This window comes from Alligator mississippiensis, chromosome 3, assembly GCF_030867095.1.
Source record: "Alligator mississippiensis isolate rAllMis1 chromosome 3, rAllMis1, whole genome shotgun sequence".
NCBI lineage: Eukaryota > Metazoa > Chordata > Crocodylia > Alligatoridae > Alligator > Alligator mississippiensis.
The window spans coordinates 123,746,149-123,764,565 of record NC_081826.1 but is presented as its reverse complement, the minus strand read 5'-3'; the positions used below and the strand labels follow the sequence as shown (position 1 = coordinate 123,764,565).

The 18,417-nt window shown below is 42.5% G+C and overlaps 1 protein-coding gene across 1 annotated transcript in view; it reads right to left on the bottom strand.

The window, feature by feature from the left end:
• LY86 (lymphocyte antigen 86) overlaps positions 1 to 17,074 on the bottom strand; it is a 37,491-nt gene extending 20,417 nt beyond the window's left edge. The window contains exon 1 of the mRNA XM_006276579.3: positions 16,684 to 17,074. Within this exon, the coding sequence (XP_006276641.1) occupies positions 16,684 to 16,798 (115 nt within the window). The 5' untranslated portion in view covers positions 16,799 to 17,074. The remainder of the gene's footprint in view (positions 1 to 16,683) is intronic.
• Between the last annotated feature and the right edge of the window lie 1,343 nt (positions 17,075 to 18,417).

Below are 18,417 nucleotides of genomic sequence, written 5' to 3'. Positions count from 1 at the left end.
TTTTTGCTAGAACTGTGGTGCCAGTGAGTCTGGATTCCAAAAGTAGCATGCAGAATGAGTGCTGCTAAAGGAAACCAGAGAACATAAAGTTGGCTTTTTTACTGTTTGATAAGTAAGGATGTCTGCAAGCTTTCCGATGCTCTGTGAAAGAAGATACCCTCCTGCTTTCTCTGTACCAGCCCTTTGAATGTCAAGGACTTTCCTAACCACTTCAGGGGCGCTGTAAGGGAGCTGCCATTTTTTTGTGTTTGTTTCAGAGGCACAGTATTCCAAGAATGAGTCATTAAGTGTCTCTCACGGAGACTTGTTCTTTCTTGTTTGCCTCAATCTGACGTGACTCGGTTAGACTGGGAGAAAAAAAAATGTTATGTCTTTCACATGCACAGAGCAAAAACATTTACCTTTCTGACTATAAAATACATGATGATGCCCTTCAGCCTTTCACTTCCCTGCAACATTTCATTGTGAACAGTACAGCTTGTTCCTCAGGTTTTCCTCCACCCACCCCCATCAATCTGTTATCTCTTCCATAATTAAAGCTAGCAACTCTTCTTCTGATTTCACATAGTTTTGCTCTCCCAGTTCAGCTTTGCTGTATTACCAATGCTTGAAATGCTTATGGAAATTTTCCACAAATATTCAGCTCTGCTGTAAAAGTGTGCTCTTGGAAAGACTGGCATTTTTCTGTTGACATATTTGTTTGTGAATGGTCTGAATCTTAACATTTGGAACTAGATCGGGGCTTCCTCAGAGCTTGGGGGTGTCCAGGATTAGAGGTTCAAGTCCAGCCTGTTGCTACTTCTGATGACATTATTTCAGAGGACTGTTTTCAGGGGCAAATGATGAGTTAGATTAGTGGTACTCAACCTTTTTAGATTCAAAACACCCCTCATTTGACTTAAGGCACCCCTCTAAAACTTTTGTGAATTGAGTGGCACTCCATTAAAAAACTAACTTATTTCTTACAGTGCTTGCCTTCTTGCAGATGGACCAGGCAGCAGGGGTAGAGGAACAGCCAGAGTCTTCTCTTATCTGCTATCTCCTCACACCTCAGGCAGCTTTCAGTAGATATCGTGGCACACCAGGGTGCCCTGGCACCCTGGTTGAGAATCGCTGAGCTAGATCCTGTGTTAGTATAAATGCTCAACAACAGCTTAAGAGCTCTCCTCTTGTTTGAATGTAATGGATAAGACTTAGACAGACAAGGTTCTTTTGGTAAGTCTGATATCTTTTATTAGACCAACTCAAATAGTTGGAAAAATTCTGCTTTGCAAGCCTTTGGGTACAAATACCCTTTATCAGGCTGAGGAAGCATCTGAAGTTAGTCTGTGCTCTTCCTGGATGGAATGAATAGTAAAGAAGCCAGAGGTTGGCATGCATGCAAGGTAAGATTTATATGCGTGCATGTGTAAGACCTAGGTTTCAGCTGTATTCATCCATGAACCTACAGTTTTCACCAAGGCCAGACTCTAGGGTCAAACACTGCTCTGTGTGAACCAGAATTTGGAAACATTTTTTACCCTCTCTGTTACTGATACACTGGCAGTTGCTTTGACAAGCTGTTTGGAGTGGCACTTTCTGATGTTACTGCTTCCTAAATACTGGAAGAGATTTTTTTTCCACAATATTAGTTTATACATAGGTCACCTGACACATAGCATGCAGTGGTGCCTAGTGCAGGTTTTCTGTCTTGCTTAACATTCCTCATAGATACAAAGCTAACTCTGTTGCACCCTAGGGCTACGGACAGACATTCAAAAGCCTGAGCCTGAATTGATTCAATCTTTGCAGGTTAGTGTAGCCTGCCTAGGCTGAACCGGTTTGCACAGACATTCCCTCTGGACTGAGAAAATGCAGGCATATGCCTGCAGTGGCTCAGGCTAGGCGCTGGGGGGCGCTAGAGCAACCTTCCCTTCCCTTGCACAGTGCTGAGTTGAGGAGGGGAGTGTGGCTAGGCCCCAGCAGGACCTCTGATTAGGGAGGGGCTTCCCCCCACTTCCCGGTTGCTCTTGACCAGGGGGGGAGCCAGCAGGAAGTTAATAACACAACACTTAACACCTCATCAAGAAAACAAATGCCTCTTTCATTAGTTCAAGCTTTTCTTAAATAACTTTTTCCAAGGAAGAAACAGAGAGACATTACCAGTTGACCTGTTGATTAGCTCCAAAAAGCCCTTAGCGGACACTGTCCTGTTTGCCTTTGTCCTGTCTGCCTTACACAGACACCTGTCAGCATTAGCTAGAATACCACATGCTGGCAATAGTCCCTCCATGCTGTGGGAGATGGGAGCAGGGAGTGGTGGTTGGGGTGGGGCAGGGGAAAGCCACACAGAGAGGTGGGGCCAGTCCTGGTCTGGAGCAGCCAGTCTAGTCCATGGCTGCAAAGCATCTGGGATGCTGGGGGAGTCTGGTTTAAATTAAACCAGGAAGGGGTCTGGGACAGACATTGTATAAACCAGTTTGACCCAAATAGTTAAGTCTGATACTACATTCAACCAGGTTTATCACAAACCAGTTTCAGCTATTATCAAACTGGTTTATATGCACTTAACATCTGTTCTGTTACAGGTTTAAACCAGTTTCTGATCACTTAAACCAGTTTATGTGTAATTTCTGTCCCTAGCCTAGAAGAGTGAGTAGGTCCTCAAAAGAATTCTGTTGGTTAATGGAAATTCAGTTCATTTTGCCTACTTTCTGTATTTTATGAACGGATTTATTTTTCTTGCCTTGCTCTTTGTAACAAACTTCACTTAGTGTGACTAGCAAAGCATTGCAGAAACTGGATCACCCTGCTGAAAAAAGAGCTGTTCTAATAATTGATTTCTTCTAGAATTGTGCCTGTCTTTTTTTTTTTAATCTCCCCTACTCCTCCCCTCTTGTTAGCTTTTTACTCCTGGGTTCAGTCTCACCTAGAAGTAATCTGATACTGCTCCCAAATACCTCTGCTTCTGCTTCCAGATCATTATAAAAAAAAAATGAGTGCAGCAGAGAAAAGGCAGTACACACATGAGCACTGTTTGGCAGAAATCACAACTGCAAAAGTCTCCTAGGATTAAGCAAGCTCTCCAAATATGATGCTGGCAATTTTGTGGTCTTTCAAAATCATACTTTTGGGACCAGAGAAACAAAGGAATTGTACTGAATGATGTGTGGTTTATTAGGGTCACATGAGGTAATCTAGTGCTACAGGAAATCAGCATGAGAAAGCAAGCTATTCAGTAATTACATGACACTTATCACCTTCAAAGCTTTTAATAAAATTAACTAATTAATGAGGAACTGTTTTGGGGACTGTAATTGATGCAGGTATTGAATTCTGCTCCTTTAATATCTATTTGAATAGATTAACCAGAGCCACTCTTGGCTAGTTTTGAAATTCAGCGACCCCATGTACAGTGATCTGATATAGTGGGTTTCTATCAAAAGTCTCAGACTACGCACATGGATTTCAGTGAGTACCCTCTAATGACCCTCCCCCTTGGGGTTTGTCTTCACTACAAAACCTTACTATACACAGCTTCAGTTGTGAGGCATTAAGCTATCTGACACAATACTGACTGTGACTCTGATTTCAGTGTGGACCAAAAAAATTTGAGTAACTCCATGACAGCTAATGGTGGTTAAATTCTATATAACTATGTCACTGAAAATGTTTAATGAAGACTTAATCATGATAGCTTGCTGAAAAAACACACATTGTCCTGGACGATGTTAACCTCAAGAGTTCTGGTCAGCACCGAGTTTCCTCACTTGAATCTGCAAGTGCGGGCAGGGATTTCACTTAGCTTGGCACTTTCAAAGGTAGGACAGAATTGCTGTTAGTTTTATCTCCAAAGCTCTGTGCTATTTTCATTTACTGAGGAATCCCAATCGTGATGGGATGGTAGAAGTGCCATGGCTAATGGATCTTCAAACTCCATGAGGCTGCCCAGGACTGGTGTGCCTTGTTGCAAATGGCATAGATGTTTTGCTTTAATATCCAGCTCCTGGAGGCAAGTGATGATTTGAGAATTTTATTTTCAAGAAATGAACATTAATAGCCCTTACAACAAAGCTTTAAAACATTGGTTCTCAAACATTTTAGATTCAAGGCACTCCTCAGTAACTTTTTGGAATTTAGTGGCACACTCTTTAAAGACTAATTTATTATTAATACTACTACTACTACTACTACTACTACTACTACTACTACTATCTTCTTGCACTCCCTTTACCCTTAAAAGGAACTCACTGAGAGCATGGTAGGGGCCATGCATAGCTCTTGGTTCTGGCAGGGGCTGCTAGGTGTGGCAGATTGGGGTGAGTTATTAGACCCCTGAAGGAAGCAGCTTTTCCTGAAGGGAATGGAAGGGGGTGACATTGATTGCGGGTGCCAAACAAAGGCATACCCCATGGTTTCCTTTGTCTGCCCCCTTCCTGTCACCAGTCCGTACTTGAGGGAGTGGCCGTACCACTAAGGCTGCTCCTCCAGGGACTTGAATGCAGGTGACTAGAGCCACCATTTCTCCCCTGCAACCTCTTCCACCAGTTCCAAAGCATAGAAACAGCAGTGGAAAAAGCTTGGCTGAAAAAGCATAGCCCCAGATGCACTCACTGGCCCATGGCAAAGCACACTGCTCACAGTGTAGGAGGCATTCAGCACAGGGGCTGACGGTGGTAGGGGCTGTGCTTTTCAGCTTGGCTTGTTCCCCTGCTCTTGGAGCTGGTTGGAGAGGCCACAGGGAATGGTACGGGGAGATTTGGGTGGACACAGGGCACCTGATGTGTGGGGAAGCCAGTGTTTACCTCCTCTCACAGGGGTGAGCTTTGTGACAGCTTTCAAAAGACCTTGCAGCTCCTTGGATGCCATATCACCCAAGTTGAGAATCACTGATTTAAAATATGCATACCATCTATAGATCGAGGGCCCAGAAAAGCAATGAAAATAACCTAAAATGTAATTTTTGCAAAAGAGTTAATTAAATTTAAACTCATTTCTCACTCTCTCAGACTACTAATGAATATTAAATACTAAATATTTTTAATGTTGGTAGTCCTGTAAATAGCACTTACGTATGCCAGAAGTAGATAAAATTATAGGCAGTCTAGGCCCATGCCAGTGGACCCCAAGTCTTGGAGTCATGTGACAACAGAATCTCATTAAATTATTTAAAAAGAAGGCATTTCCAGCTCTCAATATTACAAATTAAACACTGAAATTACGAGCTGTTTGTAACCTGTGCAATAGCATCAGAATTGGCCAATGTTTGGTTACAGTAACTGAGAGGTTTGAACTTCTGCATGTACTTTAATGGGGTTACCTGGCCATCCACACTGGCTGCAGTGCCTGGGCCTTCATTACTCATTTAGTCCTAGAACAGAACCAGGGATTGCTATAAAGTGTCCTGGTATTAGATATGGTCTGTGTTCTGCCTGGCAAGTTTTATTGCTTGTTACTCACAACGCTAGTTGCCTGCATATAAGGAAACTAAATGGCCCCATTTTGCCAGGGCCAGTTGACATCAGAGTGCAGCAATTTGTTATAATTGGAATGGTGTTTTCCTCTGTTAAGGAAATGGCTAAGAGTGGTCCTACCATCTAATGAAAAGATGGCCAGCATCTGGGATTCATTTTGTGATAGTTCTTTAAATGACTAGCTTTGGAATTCATTATATATCTAATCAGAAACTTTCTTGAACCTGAGAGTAATGTCCAGGGCACCTTGCTATATAAAACATTTGAAACCTCAGTCTTTCAGCTGTCTGGATGGCCACTATGTTGTTGCTGCTTTATGTGGATGTAACTCCACTGGCTCACACAGAGCTGAATGACACAGAAGTCTGTCTTCCAGGTGTCCTCTAAGCAAAGAAAGTTGTGCTTTTTTGTGACTAGCCCAGATGTTCCTGGGAAGTGATGTTATATTAACCAGAGAACCCCATCTTCTCCATAAAAAGCCCTCCTTTGTGGCTCTTACGTTAACTGTGTCCAGTCATTAATACATGGGAAACTTTTATATGAAAATAAGGTTTATTTTATTTTTAGTGGGATTTTGCAACCAGGAATAATGGGACAAGACTGGTCACATGTCACCAACCATTTTTCCTTGGACTGTCTATAATCAACCTTCTTGGCAGACATGTCACAAATTAGCCCTGTACTATCCCTAAGAGCCACTCCCATTCCCTTCCCCTGCCTGATTGGCTGCTCTGCTTTCTGTTCTCTGCCCTGTGCTCCCTGCCTGATTTGCCGCTCTCCTTTTTTTGCCCCCTCTCCTACCTGCTGCTGTGTTGACTGTCCCCTCCCTGATCTTCCCTGTGTCGCACACAAAGGCTGCCCATGTCACTTGGGGCACATGCCACAAATTACTCACCCCTGCTATAGATCAGGGTTTGGAAACCTTTGTATGATTGTATGAAAATTACCTTTTTTGTTATGAAGAAAATGTCTGACTACAAGATTTAAAAGAAGTAGAAAAAAAGCAAGGAAGGGAATCTTAATGACTGAGGTTAATTCTTTCAACATCATTCCCACTAACAAATAAACATAAAAAAAGATTAAGGTTTAAAAATCCAGAAACTGAGTCAGATGTTTTTTGGTAAAGACCATCACCTTACCATTCAAACTTTGAAACTTACTATTACTTGATATAGTTTCTGAAAAGAGAAGAGGAATAAAATCATGAAAAATGATGCAGGAAACAAAGAAAGTATAAGTCTTCTGGCATGGGGTAGAAAGTGACATTGAATTTCTATTTAAATCTCAAACAGTGGGACAAGCACCCTCCAGGAAATATTTTTTTTGCCAAATATGATAATTACACAAGCAATCCTCTGATACAAGAGGTATGTCCTATGGCTCACAGACAGCTCGCTTCCTATGGGACTCTCTGGTGTGGGTTGAGCAAGAAAATAGAAAGTTTAAATTGAGGTTAACAGGCAGAGTAAATTATGATAATGATCATCGTATGGGGAACTTGCTTGATATTGCTGCCATGAGCCAGTGAGGAATTAGGCAGCAGTATTCTAATCTAAACATATCTTTAGTTTTCCAGAACCTGAACTCAGAAATATCTATATCAAAACTTAATCTTTTTGCACTTCTGGAACAGGAATAAATCAGGCCAGAAAGGCTTCCAAATGAAGACTCCAGCATCTTTAGGATAGAGCAATTAAAAACGTTTTCAAGGGAAACTCTCTAGTTCTTTGAGTGTTTGCCCATTAGCAATCTATACAACAAAAGATCAGTGGGGAGCTGGTATCATGTAGCTTTGAATAATTTAGAACCAAAAGCAATTGCAGGAGACTGCTTGAGGAAAATAAATAAATAAATATGAAGCATCTGGCTCAATCTAGCTGCCAAAAACAATGAGTAATGGAGAAAGATCTGTCTTCTACCAAGTGCAACAGTTAACAGTTATTCTGAAGATGCACGAGACAAGATTCTTTCTTCCCCAAACTTCCCTCCAGCAGATTATCTCCCCGCTTCCCTTAATTAAAAAGACACACAGGCATACACACAGAGCAAATCAGCAAACTGATTTTAATGTGGAAAGGTGCAGAATGCAGGAAGTAGAGTTAAATAAAGTAAAGGTTGTTGCAGTGGAGATCTATTAATACTGTCTGCAGAAGATTGATACTAACAAGTCACCAAAGGTGGTTTCTTTGGTTCAGAAATAGACATTGTATAACTGACTCCCAAGAAGCCTGTCCACACCTCTAAGCAAAGACATTTTAGAGATGGCATGAGTACCTGATGTGGGGTCCACTAAGATGAACTATTCAGAACTGCATAGTTAGTTTAACAACACAAACAAAAATAGAATATGTCAAGTGATGACCTGATGGTGATCCATCCAGTCCACCAACCCCTATGGTTGACTTGTTAGCATTGTAAACTAACCAATAAAGCAGGTTTAACAGGAAGATGTCTATGTTAACACTCTGAGGCTCCATAGACCAGATTCTGATTTCAGTTATACTTAAATAGATTTATTGACTTTTGATTGTTTTAACTGAGATCAAAATCCACTCCAACAAGTTTGGGAAAATGCAGTATAGTCTGAGAGTTCATCCAACTTTAGTTCTAATCTAATGAAAAGTCATAACAGTATATAACATCACAGCCTTCTTAGGGCCCTACACTGTTAGATTATGGATGTTCTCATAGAAATCAATTGGCCTCTAAGTTTAACATGGTGATATGTAAAGGATCACTATAGACTTACACCAAGGCTTGATCTGACACATTTAAAAATTGATAGCTGAATGACTTGCAAAGAAGTCTGAAAATTTTGTTATTTTGCTTACTGAACTTGAAAGAACATTTATGTTTATTTTTCCTCCCTGCTGAAGTTTGTAGTTCTTGGATATTGGGCCAGTATATGATATGATTCAAATAAAAAATTCAATATCAATCTTTTATAATCAAGATGGGATCAGAGGAGGGCCAAACTGGGGTAATGTGGGTTAGGATACAAAGGGGTTGGGGAGAAAAGGACTTGGTAGTGGGGATTTACTATAGACCACCACACCAGGAGGATGAGCTAGACCTGGAATTCTCCAGGCAGCTCTCAGAGGCCATACGGTCGAGAGAGATGGTTGTCATAGGTGACCTAAACTACCCTGACATCTGCTGGGAGGAGCAGTCAGCTAGATCCAACCGTTCATGTAGGTTCTTAACCTGCATACAGGACCTTCACCTAACACAGGAGGTATACAATCCCACTATGGGGAATGCCTTGCCGGACTTGGTGTTGGCTATGGGGGACAACCTGGTGGTGGATCTGCAGGTACAAGGTAACCTAGGGGATAGTGATCATTAATTGATTTAATTCACTATCCAGCGAAGTGTGGTAAAAATTACCAGCAGGGCAGAAGCTAGACTTCAGAAAGGCTGATTTCAGGACGCTTAGGAGATTAGTTAGTGGGGCATTAAAGCCCAAGAGCATCGACAAAATGGGGGTCCAGGAAGGGTGGTCATTCTTCAAGGAAGCAATCCTTTGGGCACAGGAGACAATCCTACTGCATAGAAAAGGGGGCAAAGGGGCCAAGAAGCCCTCTTGGCTAAACAGGGAAATCCAGGAAAGCCTAAGGGCAAAAACAGGGGCATACAGGCTGTGGAAGCAGGGGGTAGCTATCAAGGAGAAGTATACCTCCTTGGCTCACACTTGCAGGGAATCAGGTAGGGAGGCCAAAGCAGCATTAGAACTTAAGCTGGCAAAAAAAATTAAGAACAACAAAAAGTCCTTCTGCAGGTATATAGGGAGCAAAAAGAAGGCGCAGGGCAACATAGGACCCCTGCAGGATAGACTAAAGCAGTTGGTGACAGATAGGAGGGACAAAGCAGAGCTCTTCAATGAGTTTTTTGCCTCTGTATTCTTGAGCATGGATCTAGACAAATCTCCCAAATGCATTACAGGTAGAAGCAGGAGAAACACCAGCCCACCTACTGTCAGTGCTGACCTGATAACGAGACACTTGGAGGGGCTGGGTGTGTTTAAGTCAGCGGGACTGGATGAGCTTCATCCAAGGGTGCTGAAAGAATTAGCCAGTGTCAGCAGAGCCCCTGGCACGGCTGTTTGAGCTCTTGTGGTACTCAGGTGAGGTCCCAGGAAAAGGGTTGATATGGTCCCTATTTCAAGAAGAGGAGGAAGAAGGATCTGAGTAACTACAGACCAGTTAGTCTCACCTCTATCCTTGGGAAAACTCTTGAAAAAATTATCAAGGAACACATTTGTAGGAGTCCAGCGGGTAATATAATGCTGAAGGGCAACCAGCACGGGTTCATAGCAGGTAGATCCTGCCTGACTAACCTTGTTTCTTTCTATGACCAGGTTACTAAATGCTAAGATGCAGGAGTCAAGGTAGATATTATCTACTTGGACTTTAAGAAGGCCTTCCACACGGTATCCTACCCTATTCTCATAAACAAATTGAACGGCTGTGCCATACACGATTACACAGTCATGTGGGTGGCAAATTGTCTTAAGGGTCCTACCCAGAAAGTGGTTGTGGACGGGTCGGTATTGACCTGGAAAGATGTGGACGGTGGGGTCCTCCTAGGCTTGGTCCTTGGGCTGTTGCTGTTTATTATCTTCGTCAGAAACCTGGATGAGGATGTGGAAAATACTCTATCCAAATTCGCTGATGACACAAAACTATGGGGCGAAGTAAACATACTGATGGGAAGAAACTGAATCCAGGTGAACCTGGACAGGTTAGAGAAGTGGGCAGGGAACAATAGGATGCAGTTCAACAAGGACAAGTGCAAGGTGCTACACCTAGGGAGAGGGAATCACCAGCACATCTATAGGCTGGGGGGTGACCTTCACAGAAGCACAGCGGTGGAAAGAGATCTCGGAGTCGTTGTTGACTACAAGATGAATACGAGTTGTCAATGTGATGAAGTAATTAGCAGAGCTAAGAGCACTTTGTCAGGCATTACTAAGTGCGTCATGAATAGGTCCAGGGAGGTGATGCTTCCCCTCTATGCGGCACTGCTCAGGCCCCAGCTGGAGTACTGCGTCCAGTTCTGGGTGCCGCAGTTCAAGAGGGATGTGGATAACCTTGAGAGGGTCCAAAGGAGGTCCATTTGTATGTTTAGAGGACTGCAGGGAAGGCCCTATGAGGAAAGACCGAGGGACCTGGACCTTTTCCTCCTCTGCAAGACAAGGCTGAGGGGAGATCTTGTGGCAGTACACAAACTCACCAGGTGGGGACAGCAGGGAATAGGAGATGTTCTGTTTACCAGGGCACCCCTTGGAATAACCAGGAACAACAGCCACACACTGATAGAGAGTAGATTTAAGTTGGACATCAGAAAGAACTTCTTCACTGTAAGGGTTGCCAGAATCTGGAACAGGCTTCCAAGGGAGGTGGTGCTTTTCCCTACTTTGAGGGTCTTGAAGAAGAGACTGGACAAGCTCCTGGCTGGGGTCACATGACCCCAGCACTTTTTCCTGCCATGGGTAGGGGGTTGGACTTGATCCATTGAGGGCCCTTCCAACCCTAGCATCTATGAATCTATAAGCTTCTCAACCAAACTTCTCAACTAAGCTTCCAATAGCCCTGCCTTCACCTTCTCTCCCTCTTCCCCTAGCTTGGGCTTGATCACACTGTATGAAGTCTGGGTTTCTTTCAAGATGTCATTCCAAAATACTTCCTACTGTAGATCACTCCTCCATATGCATTCACTGTACATACTCTTCTACATACTCAAAGTAAGGTCCTTAGTAACTGATGCAGGTCTATCTAGATCAATTCCAGTACCATTTAGAGAGTATTCAGATTTCAAGTGAATTCAGGGGGGCTTAATAACTTTTTTCCCATTCCCTAGAAATTTTCATTTTCAGGTAGTAGGCAGCTATGAGGTACCAAATAACCTTGTCTAGATTTAAGGGCTTTTTATTAATCAGTGGAGAATATATATTTAAGTCAGTTACCTGAACCTAGCCGTCTCCCAGTGTTGATGCCAAAACATGATAAGAATACAGATACTGTCTTCTGGGCATGTACCTAATTATAAAACTCTTCAAGAGACAGGATTGTCAAAATACCTAGAAAATACTTTCTATTCCTCAGCTATATACAGCGGAACATGCTTACTGCAGCCTCTGAGGAAGGCACCACTGGAGCACTTCAACTTAAGAGTATTTTTGGGGCTAATTAACACAAACTGACACAATTAAACTAATATAAATGCTTCATCAGCAGCCAGTGGGGCGGCATCAAAGAATTATGCTCCATCAGCTTTGATTGCATGCACTTTCAAAGTAGAAACAAGACACTTGAATAGCACTGAACTGCTATGAGCACTTAACTGGATAACCTTCCCACTTTCCTCTTCCCAGAGAATTGCCTTTTAAAATGTAACTGAAAAGATCAAAAGGGTTTTTGCAGGCATCACTGTGAAATTAAAAGGGGCAGCTATCCTTTTTTTTTGTAGTGAATTCCTGCAATATCTGTGGATAAATTTGTAAGTTATGGTTTTTTTCTCAATTAGCAAAATACAGTTAAAAATACAGTAGTCCCATATGTTTATTTATCTGCCTTATGGAGATTAGGGCCAGGTCCAGACAAGCGCAGATGTGAGGTACACCTGTCTGCGCTGCCCCACACTGCATATGCAAACATGCCCCGTGCTGCTATCTTGCAGTGTATGTGTGGGGGTGAGGAGATCCTGGAGTCAAAAAAACCCATGGCAAAAAAAAAAAGGTGGTGCAAGTGGTGTCAGTGCATGGCTCCCAAAACTGGAGCCTGGCCGGTTGGAGCCACACTCTGGCTGTAGGCCAGGCTCCCAGCTGCAGAAGCACTATGGCTGCAGTTCCCCAAGCCCCCTAGGACCTCAGGCAAGGCTGCTGGGGCCAGCATGGTTGCTGGCCCCAGCCTCCGCTACCCCACCTGGGGTAATGTGCCTTGAGCCAGAGGGTGCTGCTGCTTCTTTTCCCCAGAGAAACAAATGTCCATGCTCATGTGGGCACAGCCTGGAAGGGCTTGCTAGGTTATGTGATTTATTGATCTAGCTATATCGTTGAAAGACATCTCAGACAAACTTCTGGGGACAACATACTCTTCCTCAGCTTTGGGAGAGTAGTGAATACAACCTAACCCAAATACCAGGAAAAACAATTATTTTTGCTTAACTCTGTTATGTAAATGGTCACTTTTCGAGGCATATGTTATCAGCCTTGGGCCATGGTGGATTATAATTTACTGGGGCCCTGGGCAAACAGACAATTGGAGGCCCCACACCAGGTGAAGGCAGGTTCCTTCTGTTCCCAGCAGGGAGCTATGTCTAGGTCCTCCCATGCGGTACCACCCATGGGGCCTCCTGGCAACACAACCCTGGGAAGCCATTGCCACCTGCATGGAGTCCTGCTCTTCCACTCTAGCCTCTGGCCCTGACCCAGCTGGAGGGGGAGGCGCATGCTGCCTGCTCTGGATGCCTGTGCCTAGGATGCCTGTCTGGGCAGTGCTGCCCCTGGCACCCCGGGGGCCCCTGCTTGGCTGGCCCCCTGGGCCCAGGGCCTACTGACCCGTGTGTTAATCTACCCCTGTTTGGGCCAAATTTACCCAAGTCCCCCAATGTCAAGAAAGCTCCTGGTGCTAGTACTCCCTCTGTCTTCTATAATGTGATCATTTACTTTATCAAATTGGGGAGTGAGTCAACTGACTCTTCCAGTTATTTGATGAAACTGTTGTATCACTTAGGCATTTGGTTAAAGGCCTTAAAATATTCTTGAGCTCCTAACCTACTTTTCCTAAATATTTTTATAAAAATGGGATTACTTTAGACTTGGGCATCTGAGGATGAGTAATTAGCGGACTGTGAATAAGCCAGTGGATGGCATTTAGTTCTTCTCACACATTACATATAACCGTGGGAATTCTGGGAGTGATGTTTAGCCCCATGCTTCCGGAGACTCAAGCCAGTCTCTGTGATTAAGGAGCAGGATGCAACCTAGTGTGGGGGTAGATGAACCTATATTTGCCTACTGTGTGGTTCTTATGCCATCCTCTGAAGCAACTGTTTTTAGCAATTGTCAAAGACAGGATGCTGGACAAGATGAACTTCTGGGGGCATAGTGGGAGCCTCCAAAAGGTTGGGGCAGTAGGAGAGTTAGGTGCCTTTGAAAGGTGATTCAGAGAACCTGGAGGCACCTAGATTTAGCATACAGGAAATGCTCAGCGCTGGGGCATGTCCCAGAAACCACCCCTTTGGAGCTTAGGTGTCTGGTTCAAGGCTGCATTTGAGGTGCCTTTGGCCATTAAGGGAGCAAAGCATCTTGGTGGTGCTCATGTCCACTTTTGGCATAATAGACCAGTAGTTAAATTGGGACAGTTGGGTTATAGGCTGTTATCTTCCTAAGGGGGATTCAAACCTGTATCTTCCACTTCTGGGAGCTGTACTCTATTCATCAAGTTTTAGAATAGTTTGGATGGAGGCCACCTGTGAAATATCTTCAGGCCCAATAGTTGTATATCTCAGTGAAAAAAAAATATATGCTCTGAGCTTTTTTCGCTTTCTTTTGTGATTGTGCTTGAGAAGCTAGCATTTGCCTCTCTCCTATATATTGTTCATGGATGCAATTGTTTTATACTACAAGAATATAAGAATACAAGAAAGAATACAATACAAGAAACTTGTCCTCTCTAAAGGGAGAAAATATGGGTTTGTCAGCTTTTGATTCAGTTCTCAAACCTTGAAGGGTTTATGCAGGTTTTTTGGTCTTATGTAAAGTAGCAAGGTAATATGTTGAACGTTAATATTATATAGGGCTCCCCTAAGGACCTAGCTAGACATCTGTGGCTGTAGCACCTCTTTATTTTCTGTGTACTTCACCTTTACGTTCCTAAGCATGTCACATTTATGAAGAGTTCAGCCACCATGTTCTCTCTACTCTGTCAGAAGTGGTCAAAAAAGTGTCTACATTTTTGTGACAAGGTTCCTTGAGTGAACTTGATATCTTTTATTAGACCAACCCAAATAGTTGGAGAATAGTTATAACTATAGATCAACTCTACCCTGCCTTATACAAATTTGATTTTACCCAGAAGCAATTTCAACAAAGTAGCTTGAGTCTATGATTCTCTTTTGTGATGTAACAGCCTTTGCACTGAAATAACTTCATTGCCTTCAGTGGAATTAGTTCTCCTGTGTTCAGCTCTAGCTGATTATCACTAGTGTGGGAGAGCTAGCTGGGCTTTCTCCTGGAGACCTTACCTATGTACTTTCCTGTTTACTGTTCTAGTTGAAGTCATATGAGATGAGAGAATCTGTTGCCTTTTTATGTGTGCTCCAGTTTTGCTATAACCTTGGTGGCAGCTTTTGCCAACAGACCAGGTGAGATGTCTACTTTAAACCTGTGATTCTCAAACTTTTTGGATCAATGCACCAGTGTCAACTCTTAAAATTTCACATGGACCAATAGGGCTATAGGTTGTAGCCATGCTGGTCTAAGGACATTGGCAGACAAGGTTCTTTGGGTAAATCCAATATCTTTTATTAGTAGATTTATGACACATTTAACCTGCCTAACATCTGACTCCCCAGGTAACCTCCCTACTTTTACCAGCTATATTCATTCCCATTCTCCCTCATCCGGCTCTCACCCATTGACTATCTCAATTTACATTTTCACTGACTGGTTTTCTCACATGCATACTGACTTCTAGCTTCTTTACTATTTCATCCAGGAAGAGCTCAGACCAACTGCAGATGCTTCCTCAGCCTGATGAAGGGTATTTGCACCCAAAAGCTTGCAAAGAAGGATTTTTCCAACTATTTCAGTTGGTCTAATAAAAGATATTGGATTTACCCAAAGAACCTTGTCTGACATGGACCAACATGCACCATTTTCATTAATCTGCTAATTTAAAAGAAGGTGATCAGGCGTGATCTGTGGACCACTTACTGTGGGATTGGTGGCTACCAGTGCTCCCTGGAAAATAATTTAGGAACCATTAGGAACCATACATACAAATGTATATTTTGGCTAACCTGTGGGAGTGGTAATTAGGAATCACTGACCAAATGACTAACATGCCTAACAACTAACCCTTGTCATTTAAATCAACACAGAATTTAGCACAAAGCCTCCTAACATGTAAAGTCAGCAACATGTTAGGGGGGAGGGCAATTAATTTGCATAAGGAATTCTTGCTAAAATAAAGGTAATAGCAAAGTTTTCACCAGACCTCAAATGAAAATTTTCCTAATACAATAGATCCACTTATAATATGTGCAGCCAAAATTTGTTCTTGTAGGAATAGGCTGGTAAAGAATTTCATTACAAATATTTATATACTCCTCTTGCCCCTTGCTGGTTTTATTTTAATGGATGTGCAAAGCTGTATGAGAGCTACAGGGAAGAAAAAGCCTCGTGGGGAACCCATTGTATCTGGATGAATTGGAAAAACAAACTCTAGGGTGCTCATTTGCCATGAATCACTTTTCACATCACGTGCATAAAATGAATGAGGTGTCTGTGAATCTAATTCCCTTTGTCCCAGTTGTAAAACAGATCAGAACAATAGGAGAGGCACAAGGCCAGCAAAGCAATGGAGTTGAAAAGGAAGCACCATTCAGTGAATTCATTTTCAGTTATTTCAGTGTCGTTTGCTCCTTTTCTTTTTGACTGATTTCAAGAACAAACAGAACTACAGTCCACAGGAATTGCCTCTGGTAGCTGCATCTGCTGCAGCCTTGCTATAAGCTTGGTGGCAGCTTCTGACAACATGATTCCTTCCTAGTATCACATGGGGTCCCTTGTCACTAACTAGGGGGAACAGAAAACATGCACCTCCACTGCCAAACCTTACCTTAGGAAAACAATACATCAGAACAATGCCTCTGAATCACAGGACAGGCATAGCACATAAAGATTAAGATCCTTTTTTTCCTGGCTTCAAGATAAAATCTTAGTTGCATGGCACTTTTATACCTCTATTTTTGGCAGCTATTTATTAATCCAAGTTAGGTGAATTTACATGCTTTTTCCTTCCCTGGTTATAGCAGGATTGTGGACTTTTTATGAAAACCCTCCTCCTTCCCTCGAAGGTCTATGAACATTCCAACTAGAAAAATTGGGCTTGCTCAGAAATTTAACCCCTTTGTTCATCTTCTCAAATAGAAACTTTCCCTGCTATGGGAAATAGCTTTACTGATACTGTATAAAGAAGAAGAAGCGGAATTTAAAAAATCTCACCACAACTTTTGTAATCTATTTCCAAATTGTCCTCCTTGCAGACTGTGTGTGTGGGCCATTCTGTGCTGAGATTGGGATATAGCAGGACCAGCAGGAGAAAGACCGCATTAACCATCTTCAGGGTGGCGGTGGAGAAGGGAATAATTTCTTTCTTGCTCACTCTTTCAGCTATCAGCAAGCCTGGAATGCAGGTTTTCACTTCTTTTCTCCAGTGTGTGTGCCCACTCTAAGAAGTTCCAACATTAATGCCCGCACAAGGACAAAATGATCCAATACCTGCTCAGTTTAAAGTGATGTAGTATCAACAAGTAGCTAATCAGAATTCTGAGCAAGCTGTTTCCCTTGCGTTCAGACTTCTGCTTTCTGTTTCATGTTAGTTGAAACAAATGACAGATGACCTAATAAGACCCAATCACTGGAAATGCTGCACTCCACAGCCTTGATTCTTTGTGGAACTAAATGGGAAAGTATTTAATTTTTTCTTCTCCCTACCAGTTTCCACTCTCATGTTGCAGTCAAAGCACCTGGGTCTGGAGATTAGATAAGAGTGTCTTGGCCCTAAACTACTGTAAGTCATATTCTCCCACCCTTATTCACATCAAGTAACACATTATTCTAAGAGTAGCCACTTTAATTCCTATATTATAGCAATGTGTTTTTTTGCTAAAGAAAACAGAATTTTATTTGGTAAAGTTGATTCCCTGGGTGTTTGAGTCTTAGGAAACTTCTAAAGGAAGCTTTAGAAATTAATCATAATTTTTACCAGAGCCAAACATAATTTCAGGTATTCAATAAGAACTGACCTTCCAAGTCCTCATTTAATTATGCTTGGCATCACGCTTATTAACAATCGTCCTCTGTCTTTTTTGTAAGCCAGGACTCTGGCTATTTCTGCATATGTACTGGCTGTATACTTGCACACTACTGACAACTTAAAAACTGTGTTGTTCTTTCATATATGTAAATTGGCAATTGTTGCAGACACTGAAGAACCCAGGGAGGAAGGAAAGGTTTCTTTAACACCAGCAAACTTCCCCTCTTGGGTTTCAGAACCAGGATTTTGAATTGGCTTTCAAAATACAGTTGCCACAGTTGTGGTGAGGTGATATTGTTGCTGTGATGGTCCAGAAGAGACATGAGAGGCAAGAATTCTTGTGGGTGATATCTTTTTCTGGATCAACCTAATGGTTGCTATAGACATAGGCAAGCTTTCGGGTATCACTGTACCCTTCCTCAAGACTCTTCAACAGAAGCAGATGCAGCTAGGACAGAGGCAGATGCAGCTAAGCTAAATAGCAGGTGGAACAAAAGCTTAAGTAGGGTCATTACCACCTGTGAAATGCCTGTGTTAGGGAGTATCATTTTGATGGACCATGAAGTCTATGTTAAGTCCCTATGTTAAGTAAATTGCCACAGTAGGTATTTCTTGGACTGGAATATAATTGAAGAAAAAACAACAGGATAAACTCAGCCATGAAACAAGTAGTTGCAACTCCATTTAGTGGAACCAGGGGGGAAGCTGGCCTTAAATTGCTTGTTAGGAAAGGATAAAATGTTAGGCTGGTGGATCACCTCTTTCTCACTTTGGGTACTGCAAGGTGATCATTGTGTTAGATTAATGAAATGTGCCTTAAAACAGCAGCACGCTGCTTTCAACAGTGTCTTCCACTCTGTCATGGAGTAGAACTGCAGCAGGAACAAAAATAAGCACACTTAGAAAACAAAAAAGCTTGC